This window comes from Glandiceps talaboti, chromosome 22, assembly GCF_964340395.1.
Source record: "Glandiceps talaboti chromosome 22, keGlaTala1.1, whole genome shotgun sequence".
Taxonomy (NCBI): Eukaryota; Metazoa; Hemichordata; class Enteropneusta; family Spengelidae; genus Glandiceps; species Glandiceps talaboti.
Genome location: NC_135570.1, coordinates 10,769,989 through 10,784,609, shown reverse-complemented (window position 1 = coordinate 10,784,609; position 14,621 = coordinate 10,769,989). Strand labels below are relative to the sequence as shown.

The following is a 14,621-nucleotide window of genomic DNA, read 5'->3' as shown; positions in this document are numbered from 1 at the left end:
GGTCTACAGTATAGCCTGGAATCCATGCTGTCCTGTTCTAGTAGTTTAGTGTGGAATTCATGTTGACTTAAATACTGTCCAGTTTTATAGTAATAAAGAAAGCCATGAAGCATCTAAGAAATTGAATGTCTTTGGATTCTAGGCTACACAGGTGTGACATTCATTTGTTCTAAGTAAAGGGGATCAATATGGCTTCACTGTGTTAACTTTTCCCATGCTCTACCAAGTACTAAGTTGTAGTGTGATTACAAAGACTTTGAACTTTGATATTGCAGTTCAGTTTACCTGGAGTAAACAAGTATATACTGTAACAGTAGTCTGTGTACTCAACAGAAGCACATAAAATCTGCCTGAGTTCCTCTAGTCTGGATGTCAAGGTGTAAATCGTAACAATACCGTATAGGAACTAGACTAGAGTTCCCAGTCATTTCACTGGGTTCCCCATCAAATACACGGACAATGTATTGGAAACTATGCCAGTTTTACCATATTGCCCCTTTCTGTTTACTGGGGTACAGTACTGTATTGGTAGTATTTGTAGAATATGTTGAGGTGCACTATTATACACAAACTAGTGTTCTGTTTACTGTATTGGTAGCTACTAGTATGTATACAAAACATCTACTTATAATGTATATTTTTCATATACCTATTATTACTCAACTTCATTTAGTGTCTCTTAAATGAAAATTCTGTTTTTCTCCCTCTCTCTCTGTAACATGGAATCTGAGGTAGAGAAGGAGAATTCTGATGAAATTCATCTTTTTGGTACAATTAGCTGTTGTTATGGTAATTTAGGAATCTTAGTATTGAGTGTTGGCTTTCAGATTTCATCTACTCAGTGTGCCAAAATTACAAAATGCCATGATTTATAAAGTTGGGATATGAGAGAGATTGGGTGAAATATGTCCTGTTATAACACATACATCGTTGCTATACAGCCTTCAGTGATTGGCATAAATCTAAGGATGTAACTTGATAAGATTGTTTTTACATGTACTAGAGTTGTGGGAGGAGGCTTTTGGAAGGGGGAGTCAATTGATTCTTCCAATTCCCCACTACATGACTTTTAAAGTTTTATATACATGACTGCTACAACAGTATTTCCTTTGCCACATCATCCCAAACCAGCACTTGTTTTACTTCTGTGGCTGACATATCAAAAAATCAAGATAGTGCATCTTGCAGAGGCTGTGGTTTAAAACGGTGCTTTGCCAAAGCATATCGATTTCCAGTACCCTAGCTGACACTTATTTGTATGGATCACTTTTACATCACAACTTGAGAGGTATTACTTGATACGTATGTCAACTTGTCAAGAGTTCACTGTTTGGCTGTATTGTTTGACTCTGTGTAAACATATGACCTAATCCTTGGGGAATGTGATATTGGTACTTGTTTTGCAAATCATTTGAAATTTGTCCTGAAAATGTAGAAGTTAGACCCCTGCTAAGAGAAATTGATAAGGTGAATTGTAGCCATCTAGTTGAACTGCTGTTAGACACAAACTGTTATTTATTAATATAAAATCATGCTGCCAGGCCGCTGAGGGTTACTTTCCAACTTGAGTTGCAATTTCTTCATCTGTTAAATTAAGTGCTTAGTTAATACTTACATCTCGTTTTGTGCCTAGGGTGTAAAGTCGGTCTCTGAAGTGTTATGACTGGTTTACACTTGTGAGATACACAATTTCTTTACAATGGTAATGTCAGTGATATTTTCAGGGTAGTGTGGTACACTCAAACCTTTCTTTCAGTTTGCTCCAATGAAATGTTCCAAGGTCCCATCCTCCCCCCCCCCTTCCTGTCACTAATGATAATTATATTTTAGTAAGTAGAATATCGTAAACATTCTTCAAATCAGACAAAAATGAATGATGCAAAAAACCCTGAATTTTTTAAAATCTGAAGTGTACCTTCTAAAATCAACACTTTAAAAACACAACTTTTACTTGTATTCTCCTGTTTACTTTTAGTTATATATGAAAACCTACTCAGATTTACTAATATTTTCCACTGATAGAATTCTTTACAAAAAACACACTATAGTATGATTTATTGCTATACTTGTACATCATTCAATCATCTGTGTATTTTGTTCAAATGACAGCACACATGTAAAGGAGTATAGTTGATAGCAAATAATGCGTAATAAGCACTATTCAACACATGATGTAAAGTAGACTTTGGGTATATCATACTAAAAGTACATGCATTATATACCCATACCATTATATTTTCCCATCTAGAAAAGTCTACAAAGTTTAGGTCGGAAGCAAGTTATCAGAGTAAATTTGTATAATTCTGATTGTGAAAGTCATTACATTATAACTTATATAAGTGGTACCAGTACCAGGTTACAAAAGACATGTGAAAGACTACACATATTCTTTCCTCCAAAATTAGTAAAACTTTACCATAGATGAAAGTTACAAGTCTATATAACCATCAGGCAAATAATTAGATGTTATACCCCAATATTTTTCTTCGTTCAGCTGAGGAAAATACCTGTGACCTAAGGGTATGTAAGCCTTATAGTTCCAGTGATAAGATAACACTAATGTGAGAACCTGGGACTGAAACCTTGGCCTTTAAGATATATTGGGAACATGTTGAGTATGACATGTTTTCTTAAAGTGAAAGGCCCAGTTCACATTAGGATTAAAATCTAGGTATGAAAAACAGTTATCTGGCAGAGCTATAGAAAAAGATGGTCCAGAACAAAAGAATAATCCTATGTAATCCTTATAAGATAACACTAATATGAGAACCTGGGATTGAAACCTTGGCCTTTAAGATACGTATGGGAACATTTTGAGTATGAGACATGTTTTATTAAAGTGAAAGGCACACATCACATTAGGATTAATATCTAGGTGAGGAAACCGTTGTTTGACAGAGTTGTAGAATAAAGATGGTCTAGAACAAACCAATGAAGACATGTAATCTTTACAACACTATTGATACAATTACACTAATGGGATGACCTGGGATGGAAACATACCCCTTTAAAGCTTTCCACATCCCTAGAGAGGTGTGAATAATGCCAGCCTATTGTTAGTACTGAGCTAACCTAGTCAGAAAACATTCTTGAGCTGTTCATCTGAAGTACACAAAGAAAGATGTTTGGGAGAGAGATTGGCAAAGATTGCCTGGACACTGTGATGTATTGTACCATAGACAGTGGAGATGACTATGAGTGTACCCATGTACATAATGATGTATACAATACTAACATTGAAAACAATAGAGTAAAAGACAATGTTGTAACAACAATAGGTGGCCTCTTACACTGCAACATGCTGAGACATGGTGTATACCTCATGAATTGTGTAACTCATCAACTGCTCAATTATTCCTAACTTGGCACAAAAAACAATGTTACAATGTATGGCCATATTACCAAACTAAATCAGATTGTGTACAATGTTTTACATATAGCAGTAAATCCCCAACCTTTCTTACCAAATCATTAAAAACCAGTACACACCTGAAAAAAGAAGGCATTGTTGTGTTTACCTATTGTTATGTGCCCCTTCATAAATGTGGTTCAGTGCATTCTATGAATGTTAAAGCCATTTAAAGGTTTGCTGCTTCTACTCAAAGTTGTGAATATACAATGTTTACGTCATGGACATAGACAGTAAACAGAGGAGGAAAGCTGGTCAAAATCATTTCCAACACCTTCTCTAATGATGCTTGAAAGGAACTGTTGTAAAAAAAAATCAAGGGAACTCGTAATCTGAGGTAGATTTTACTGTATAATGGCATCTAATGGCTTTTTAAAAAGGTCTAATTTACAAGGATGTATTAAACATGACCTAGTTTTGTAGTGAGTTGATACACAACAACACACATTGAATAGACACCTTAAAATGTAGGTATACATTTATTGGTATATTTTATTCATTCATTTTCATTCATTTACAATTGTACTGCAGGAATGGCTATTGTCATGTATTGTTTATCAATATCTCTTCAATTCTTGGTACTTGAAATAGAATACTATTAAAAATAAATGAACAAACATTTGATTTCTTGTGGATGCCAAAACTTACTATTCATATGCATTTACTGTAGGTGTGAGCGAATGAGAATAAGTCAACTTTTTTGTTCTATTTTGACCCTCTAGCATGAAGTCAAATGCTATTGCAGGTACCAAGAATTTGAAAAACTTTCTCTCAAAACTTCTATATTTTAAATTTGCTGAAAATACCCCACCAGTGTACCATCTAATAAAAGACAATTTAGTCTATTTTTTGACGGGGTCAAAATGATAACAATTGAATTTCTTGTAAGTCATCACATCGTAGGAAAAGAGGAGTCGGGCCCACTAAATTTTGTGTGGTTTTAGTATGAAATTGTTGTTCATCATTGACGCATCGTGTTGGTTCTTTTAGAGGGGACACTGCCACCTCTGTCATTGTCTATGTAGCAAGAGGGAATAATAAAAATAAACCAGCAACAAATAATCAGACATCATGTAGTGACATATGTTACCCATATTTCTATGTTTACAATAGGGCATATAGTTTAACATATGTCAACAAAATGCTTTCATGTGTAGATAAGTCTAGAACAGTGGAATGTATACTGTCTCATTCTCCTGTTACCAAAGGCAGTGAAATGCCATATATGCACTGGATTATATTTCCAGGCTATATAATGTATGTGTCATAATTTGTGTCAAAATTACAGATGTGGATATAATTTGTCAAAATTACAGATGTGTCAAAATTACAGATGTGCTAATAATTTGTGTCAAAATTACAGATGTGCTAATAATTTGTGTCAAAATTACAGATGTGCTAATAATTTTTGTCAAAATTACAGATGTGGATACTCAAAATTACAGATGTATCAAAATTACAGATGTACATACTAACTTGTGTCAAAATTACAGATGTGCTACTAATTTGTGTCAAAATTACAGATGTGCACTCTAATTTTTGTCAAAATTACAGATTTGCGTACAATTTGTGTCAAAATTACAGATGTGCATATTTTCTTTCAAAATTATAGACATACTAATTTGTCAAAATTACAGATATGCACAATAACTTGTGTCAAAATTACATGAACAGAAAACTGAAAGAAGCATAAAATACACATATGAAATATACAACACTGAATGTTCATGGAGTCAGAGTCCATAGTATCAAATGAAAATTTTTATTCTCTGAGTCAAAAAATTTCTTGGAAGCGAATCCCAAATTTTTGCTGACATCTCATTGGCATCGTCATGGATATGTATATACTATTGACAGCAGACTATTGTACATTATAGTTTTTCCTTGGTGATGTCAGCGAAAATTTGGGATTCCTTTCCAAGAAATTGTTTGACTCAGAGTAGAAATTTTAATTTGACAACATGATATATGATTTAGGGTTTTTAATTTATTGCAAGTTCCTTATTGAGAAATTTCATAAACAAAAATTAGAATAATTTGGTTAATTGTACAAAAACCATGGAATGTCTACTTACATCTCATAATTCCAAACAGGGAAGTTATGTGTACATGCACATCTGTAATGATATCTTCGTCTGCAATCAGACTATATAATTTGTTTCTCCTATTTCAAGAGATGTTCAATAAAAAGAATAATAATTAGTTTCCATACCAGCTCCATGATGTAATGTATGTCTAAATATCGTGTGAATTGAAACTATAAAACAATAGAATGAAACTCAATATATGAAATTTAAACACAGATACACCCATTAGTTTCATTTCTCTATCATGGTTGGAATACTTAAACTGGAAATACACCTACATGTATATAGCTATGTTTCTGATATTGTGTCCTCTATAGGTCATACACTGCCTTTAAATTTTTAGACCAGAGTCAAGATTTTGTGAAATTTTGCATATTATGATACACTGGTATAGGGGTATTTTCAGCAAATTTACAATATATAAGTTTTGAGAGAAAGTTTTTCTAATTCTTGGTACCTGCGATAGCATTTGACCTCATGCTAGAGGGTCAAAATAGTACAAGAAGGTGAACTTATTCTCATTCGTGCCTACAGTAATCAATGCATATGAATAGTAAGTTTTGGCGGTAACAAGAAATCAAATGTTCCTTTTAGTTATTTTGAAATAAGGTCAATATTCTTCATGTGTTCATACTAAGCAAATTAAGTATGTAATTGTTTTTCCTAACTTGTAAACAAAAAAAAAGACATGTAATGTACCACCCCACCCCACCCCTCCTCCCTCCCCATAGAAATAGCATTAATACCTAAAATTTTTGAAATTGCTATGACCTAGCTTCTTCCTTGACGGGTTGACATGGATCCACCAAGAAAGAAGGTCCTAGTAACTTCAAAACTTTTTGGCGATGTGCTCAGCATGGACACGTGAAGGATACTAAACAATTTTGTGACTTCCATGAAATCAATAATAATTATTAAATTTTGATTACATTTAAATTAGACTCTCCGGGGTGTCCACAAGTGTCTTGAAGTAAGTTTTGGTTTCAGGTTAAGTTTTCAAGATTTTCCAAATTGTTGATACGTTCAGCACAAAATCATTTGTGTTGCTATTATGTCTAGGTCAAACCCTGTTTTGATTTGACTAAAAGCTACCCCCCCCCCCCCCACACACACACACACCACCAGTGACATTTGTAATAAAATACCAGTGATATCAATAAGTCAACATATATGATATCCTACAGTCTCCTGTGGTAGTTTATAGTGTGCATAAATGTTTACTTAAAAACTCCAAGTGTTGGAAATTCCATTCACTCATTTACTGTAAAGGCATTCCACTTTAACTAGTAAGTGAAAATTGACTGTTTTTCCATTCGGTTGTGCTTTTCCAGGATGCCAGTGTTAGAAGGAATTCCGGTGTCCATTCAGGATGCCTTGGAAGTCCAGAATGGACCTCTGCAGGAAGAAGAGCTGTGGAGTGTCTTGTGTCAGAGTGGAGAATCGTTGCAAGATATCTTCCTCAAAGGTAAGAATTTGGGTAACTTTACTACAAGGTTAATATAATGTTACTATATGATTATGAAAAGACATATTTGACCATGTCTTTCCACCTGTGGTAAAGCTGGAGCAGAGGATGTGTAACTAAATGTGGCAGCTTTATTTAGCATATAAAAGTATATGAAAATATAGTAAATGCATTATACTTCGAACTGCATTTACTGACAGTGGATTTCACTTGTTTTCTTTTTTAAAGACCTTTGTCAGATTAGGATTAAAATGTGGGTGTTAAAAACAGTTGTTTTGTAGAGCTGTATAAAGTTGCTCCAGAATAAATGATACTATTTCTTACAATAGGACTCTCTAGGTGGTAATAAACTTGGTTTTCAACATTTATAAAGGCTGAATAATAGCTGTAAACTAGAGCTATGTTTTCCGCAATTTGTATTTCATATTTCAACTTACTGAAGCAACTATCATGTGAGCAAACTCTATGAGGATTTTCCCCGTGAAATATATATAGTTTGTTGACAAACAATGAAATAGTCAGGACTGTTTATACTGTTTACATCATGAAATCACAACAGTTTGATTAAAAACGACAAATGATATGAAACAATACAGGACACACCAGAAACCCATAAAAATTAAGACACAACCACTTCAACAATAACATTGACGTAATATGAGTATTTGAAGATTTGCCTCAAATAATTTTATCAGTCGCAGATCTGTTGGAAGATGATTTCACAGTTTTGGTGCATACATGTATACACTAAAAGCCATATCAGCATATAATTTGGAAGGTTTTTCCCATGGACCTTTATAGAAAAAAGTTTCAAAGGCTGCCATCCCAAGGTTATGACCCAAATGACTGGTTTGAGATGGTGATACCTGAACAAATCTATGGACTGTGTAAAGTTTTGATGTAGTTTTCAAGAGGCAAAAATAATGGAATATCTGTTACGATTTTCTACATACATTACATGTACATGAATACTGTCTGTGTTTATGAAAACAGTGCTCCAAAGAAATACCCTGACAATGGGATGACTTCAACAATCACCATCAAACAGGGACACCAGTACTATGTCACTTAAGGTTACAAAAGAATAGACATGTTTTTTGGTATCGTCATGGCGATGAAGTATACATAAGACAACTTGTTACAGTCTTTGAAAATCACTGACCCATTTAGAAGTGTACTAGAGGGTTTGAAGTCCATTGTTATAGATTGACTGAGAGACCATTTATTACATTCATAAGGACACTTAAAATGGTGTAGATGGAGTGCAACTAGGGCATCAAAACATCATTACATTAACTTAAAGGCCCATTATTCAGTCTCAGGTTCTTGCATTAGTGCAGTGGAAGCATTAGTCTTGTGAGGTGTGAGCTATTCCGTTTACTGTGAAGGCCACCGAAGGTCAGGTTCTCAATACATGTGAACTTTATTCAGTAACCCTCAAAGCACAGATCCCAGGTCTTACTACAAGACTATGGAACCATAAGCATTTGATGGGATCATTCTTTTGTTGTGTACCAACTTTTCTACAGCTCTGCAAAACAGCTATTTTTCATAGCTAAATTGCTCAGTTATTTACAAAGAAAGACCAAAGGTCTCTAGTACAAGGCCAGAAGTTCTAAGTATGTGCTTGTACTTGTAGTACATGAATGTTCGGTCATTGGATCCCTGGAACTCTAAATTTAGTGCATGCATTGTAAATCAATACCAGGGTAGTACTCTGACTAAAGAATGTAATGTGCTTGTGATTGGCTTTATATGATGTACATGTACATGTATTTGCAAACTTTACACAACACAGAATTCTGTAGAAATCAAAGTAGTATGCCACCAAGCAGATAGACAGGTACCAATCCCTTGAGAGATTTTTTTTTTGTCTTTTCAAATGTTTTGAATTTGTTTTGCATTTCAAATAGTGTGAAGGAAAATGTGTCAACTTTTAAAATTTTTTCCCAGTTACTAGTTAGCTTTTTTACAAGATACATCGTCAGCTGGGCACTCCTCCTAGCTCCAGTCTGTTTACTGCACTGTCGAGATACATCATTATCTGGTCATACATACCTCCTAGCCCATGTATTCTCCGCTTGTACTGATTACATTGTCAAAACTGATAATAATGAATTGAAAATTTTCACCCAATAGCCTGGTTGATGACAGCATGTAGTTCCTTCAGCCATGACAACTAGTCAGATTGTTGTTTTTCAAATGAATCAGTATTTAGATTAATATACATGTGTTATGCTATGTGATGTATTAATTTACATGATATTTACATATATGTGATGTAAATTTAATTAACCTTGCGGGTGCTGAATAACCATGATAACAACTTCTGGGGTATGACTACAGGAATCATTTGACAATATTGTTAACACTAGCAGAGAATACGAGGGCTGGGAGGTACAACCAGCTAATGATGTATCTTGACACTAGCAGAGAATACGAGGGCTAGGAGGTACAACCAGCTAATGATGTATCTTGACAGCACAATAAACAGGCTACGTTATGAGTAGTCTTCCAATACTTAGTGGTTCACCTGACTCGTTGCAATCACTCACTCAGGTTGCTATTCACACAAATGAACACAATTGTATACAGGAAAATTTTTATTCAAACAAAAGTGTGAAAAAATCATCGAGACTTGAGCAAGGATACCAAGCAGACTAAACCATTTCAGTGCTGGCCATTTTCAAAATTATAAAATCGTTTGCTAAAATTTGTCAGTCTTTGACTTTGAAATGTAAGAATTTATTCCTGGCCTTTATACGGGTATTACACTCTCAACGATGGGTCTGAAATTGTCACTATGCAAATTATATGCAAATGGGAATTTCCAGAACAGTTAGTTGGCTTAGAGTACGCAAACATAACAAAGACTTCCTTTGATATGTACATATCTTGCAATTATATTGTTATTTTTTCTTGGACAAGTACTGAAACCAGAGTAGCAGTTGTTTATTGTGAAATAAAACATATGTTCTCCAAATGTTTGTCAATACTTTCCTCCAGTGACAAACCATCTGGTGCCCTCTGTATACAAAAAGAACAGTGTACAATGCAGTGGGATAGTTAGATATAAATTGTCAATAGTTTGAATAATAATATGATGTGTAAATTGATTTATATAAATATTATGCTAATTTCCTGTGATATGACAGGGTAGCTGATTCCCAGCAAGAAATGATCCTTATTCATACAATGATAGCTATTTTTAAAATAATTTTTTTTTTTTTTGTGATGGTAGATATTCCATGTAGTGAAATCAATCCGATTCTGTTAAAAACTGACCAAATGTTCCCCAGGGAATGTAATACTGCTTCTGTGTTTTCCACATAAAAATATAGTAATTGGTGAATTGCCAGTACCGTGTTTAAAAAAAAAACAAGTTCAAACAAGGTTCAATACGTACATGTACATGTTTGGTTGGTGTTTTGTCATCATCAGCTTTCCAAGTTACAATTCTCCACTACATTTTTTGTCCACCTGATGTGGTAAAATTTCATATATTTTGTGACATTTTCATAACGCTGTCTGAATTTTGTAATAAATGTAGTTACAGTGTATTTGTACTGTGTTTCAACTATCATGTCACATATGATTTCATTTAATAGTATGTTGTTGAGTGTTTTGTGTAAGTGGATTTGTCATTTCCTCTATAGTATGTTTTCTTCTCTCCCTTATTTTCATATTCTGTGTATGTGGATATTTTCTGAAATAAATGAAAAATAGTAATTTGATTTTAGGTGAAGCCCGTACAGACATTGGTACAACTTTATATATTTGATTTTAGGTGAATCCCTTTACATTGGTACAATTGTTATACATTTAATTTTAGGTGAAGCCCGTACAGACATTGGCACAACTACATTTGATATTTAGGTGAAGCCCGTACAGACATTGGCACAACTACATTTGATATTAAGGTGAAGCCTGTACAGACATTGGCACAACTACATTTGATATTTAGGTGAAGCCCGTACAGACATTGGCACAACTACATTTGATTTTTAGGTGAAGCCCGTACAGACATTGGCACAACTACATTTGATATTTAGGTGAAGCCCATACAGACATCGGTACAACTTTTATATATTTAATTTTAGGTGAAGCCCGTACAGACATTGGTACAAGTTTTATCATCACACCAAGGTCTTTGTTGTTGTCTCCAAATGGTAAGATACGGTTTGCTGAGAATACCAATGCTAGACATCCTGAAAACCAACCATATGTACCTCCTGAAGTATTGTCTGGTATCTCTACTGCCTCAAATGTTGCTGTGGAAAAGGTAAGAGTTCATTTGTATGAAATATGATTATTACACTTTAACCCATACCCCATCCCCACCCCCACCCCTCACCCACCCCTCACACACCCCCACCCCTCACACACCCCACCCCCACCTTCACCCACCATCCAAAAAGTTAATGCAGCGAATCAAACTAGTATGAATATTGCATTTTTAGCCCTCCCCTCCAAAATTAATTGAATCAATTGATCGATCAATTGATTGATTGATTGATTGATTGATTGATTGATTGATTGATTGATTGATTGATTAAAAAAATGAAAAGAAATCTTTCCCCTTTACTTTCACTGAATATTAACAAAAATTATTTGTTGCCATGGAAAGTTATCAATTAAATGTCAATTACGTCAGTCATCTTTAATTTCAAAAATGAACACATAAAGTTTAGTACATAAAATTCTAGTCTCATAGTGATAGTAAATTTAGCCAAACTGCTGTACTAATCACATTGTAGAATTTGTTGGTGTGATGTTCATCCACTAAAATAGGAACTTCTTTCTCAACCCTGGATTAAGTAAGTAACATCATCATGGTAAATATCAGAAACCAAAACCAAAAAATTGATCTTTGGAGTAATAGCTATGTTAAAACTTTATCACTCTAATGTTATTATTAATTATTATTTATTTGCCAGAGGTCGAAAAAACAACAACCAAATTTACATATCAAGTGAGGAAAATGAAATTATCAAGCAAACACATCGGCAATGAGAAAAAAATATATATATAAAAATAACTTTAAACTTCTGACTGGGCCACAAAAATAGTTTGTTCAAACTAGTTGAGTTTGCGGCCCAATGAAAACATGTACAGTAATATAATATATGTATAAACATAAAAAATAATAAATATTATAATTGCTACAAATGATGTCATCATTTCTATTAAAACTAGAATTTTGATATCTCTATTGACAGATGTATGTCTACTCACTGGGTATGACACTATACTGGGCTGCCAACTATAAACTAAAACCTGGTCAGCGTGTCAAACTTAGTCGGAATCTAGATTCATTATTGCTATCAATGTGTGAAGAGAATGCTTCAACCAGAATGGCCCTTATACATATACTAGAGGTAAGAATTCTTTCAATTTTTTAACTTTATTTCTTTGTTTTTTTCTCAAAAGAAGGGATCGCTATCAAGTTTTGTTAGGAACTGTGGAAAGTAGTGACACACTTTTTTGGCGCAGTCTGTCAGATTTAACTTTGCCATAAGACACGTTCACCCCCAAAATACTTCTCAGATATATGTTTGAAATTTGGACCTTCAAGTCATACTTGTTAAATGTAAGCCTTGTCCTGTATAGCCAAGCTGCCAGATCATCAGGTTTCTTTTGATATTAGGCGACCAAATATCGCATTGCACGAAGGTGAACATAGAGGGCGTTTATACTTGAGAGGTACTGTCATCCACGGCTTTTGTTTGACAACTTTCTGAGTGTAGATCCAAGTCTTACTACAAGACTATGTCATGTGAAGATTGCTGCAAAAAAGGAAATATGCAAGGAAAGTTTCACCACATATGTGTATTTGTGTATATACATGAAAAATTTCACCCACATACAAAGATATATACATGTACATGAAAAATTTCACCCACATACAGCGATATACATGAAAACTTTTTCCACATACAGAGATATACATGAAAAGTTTCACCACATACAGAGATACATGTATATACATGAAGTTTCACCACATACAGAAATATTTACATGAAAACTTTTACCACATACAAGAGATATATATGAAAATTTTCACCCACATACAGTTATACATGAAAATTTTCACCTACATACAGATATACATGAAAAGTTTCACCCACATACAGTTATACATGAAAATTTTCACCTACATACAGATATACATGAAAATTTTCACCTACATACAGTTATACATGAAAATTTTCACCCACATACAGTTATACATGAAAATTTTCACCTACATACAGATATACATGAAAAGTTTCACCCACATACAGTTATACATGAAAAGTTTCACCCACATAGAGAGTATCAAACACATGTATTGAATTTTCTAATACTGCTAATACTAATCCCATTATAGGGTTGAATAGATATTCTGTCATTGCATTTGATAGGAAAGCATTATAAAACTTCTTTGTCTAATGAGATGTGAAACTAGTCATATGTTGCAGATAACTATACAAATCATGAATATAATGATGGCATACTTCCTGTTTTACAAATTGTAATATTGAAGTTAGGTAAGCGTTTTGGTGAAATGTTAAACTCAAAACCTACAGAGTAGATTGACTGAAAGTTGATGGGTATGTGTCTAGAGGTGTCTAGATGAAGCATTGTTTACAGGACTGTATTTCAATCCCTGTTCATCACATTAACTTAGTAAGGACATACTGGCCTAGAAATACAATAACATATTCATGTGCCAAAGGTGCAGGGATTTCTGCAAACATACAATCTTAATATAAGGCTTACATGGATCATTCGTTATTCTGGGCCAACCATAGACCCTCCGTGGTCTATGGGCCAACCTTTTCTATATCTCTGTCAATCAGCCGTATTTCATTCCTAGATTTTAATTTGTCTTAATTGTTGCTTCTGTTAAACCTGTGCTAGCTGTAACTGGGGTGTTATTTTGTTGATCAGACAACGGTTCACTGAAAATTGTTAAAATACCATACATATGTAAATGTCAAATAGAGGACTGGTGTATTTTATCTGTAAGTACTATAGTATAGTAATAAGTTGAAATTGTGATTCTTTGGGGTGGTGATTTTTGGAAACAAAAATTAATTTGATTGGATATGTTACACCATACACCATGTCAATAAAACAGAAACAGTGCATACTGCTACACAAATATGTTTACCCACAGATGATTCAATACTGTGCAAGGTGTACAATATTATGAGTAAGTTGTTACGTCAGTACCAAGAAATGTTTCAGTTGCAGCTAGTGCAGCTTTAACCAATAGCTGAACACAGAATGATAAAAAGAGTGTACACATTGCAACAACCACAAATCCTTGAGTGTACTTCAGATGGAAGATTTTAGTAAAACAACTGTTAGTCAAGTTCAACTGTCATGTCATTTCCTTTCATTTATGACATAAACAAGGACACATTGTTACGGAACTTGGATAATTTCCTGGTGTGTATTCAAGTGAATGTTATAGGATTATTCATAATACAGGAATCAATTGTCTGTGATTGGAGTGGGTGATTGTGAGAAACATGTAGACTACTGTGTTTGTCTAACTAGATTATGACTTCCATCATTTACCAGTGTGTATTCATCAAAACACCTGTTTGTACTAAAATTGGTGAATATGAGTAGAGAGATAATTATTTGTAGTCAGTGATGAGTACACGTC

The 14,621-nt window shown here is 34.0% G+C and overlaps 1 protein-coding gene across 1 annotated transcript in view; it reads left to right on the top strand.

The window, feature by feature from the left end:
* LOC144452191 (tyrosine-protein phosphatase non-receptor type 13-like) overlaps positions 1 to 14,621 on the top strand; it is a 45,380-nt gene that overhangs the window by 2,551 nt on the left and 28,208 nt on the right. Inside the window, exons 2-4 of the mRNA XM_078143237.1 lie at positions 6,828 to 6,961; positions 11,062 to 11,243; positions 12,181 to 12,339. Coding sequence (XP_077999363.1) covers positions 6,829 to 6,961; positions 11,062 to 11,243; positions 12,181 to 12,339 — 474 coding nt within the window. The 5' untranslated portion in view covers position 6,828. The remainder of the gene's footprint in view (positions 1 to 6,827; positions 6,962 to 11,061; positions 11,244 to 12,180; positions 12,340 to 14,621) is intronic.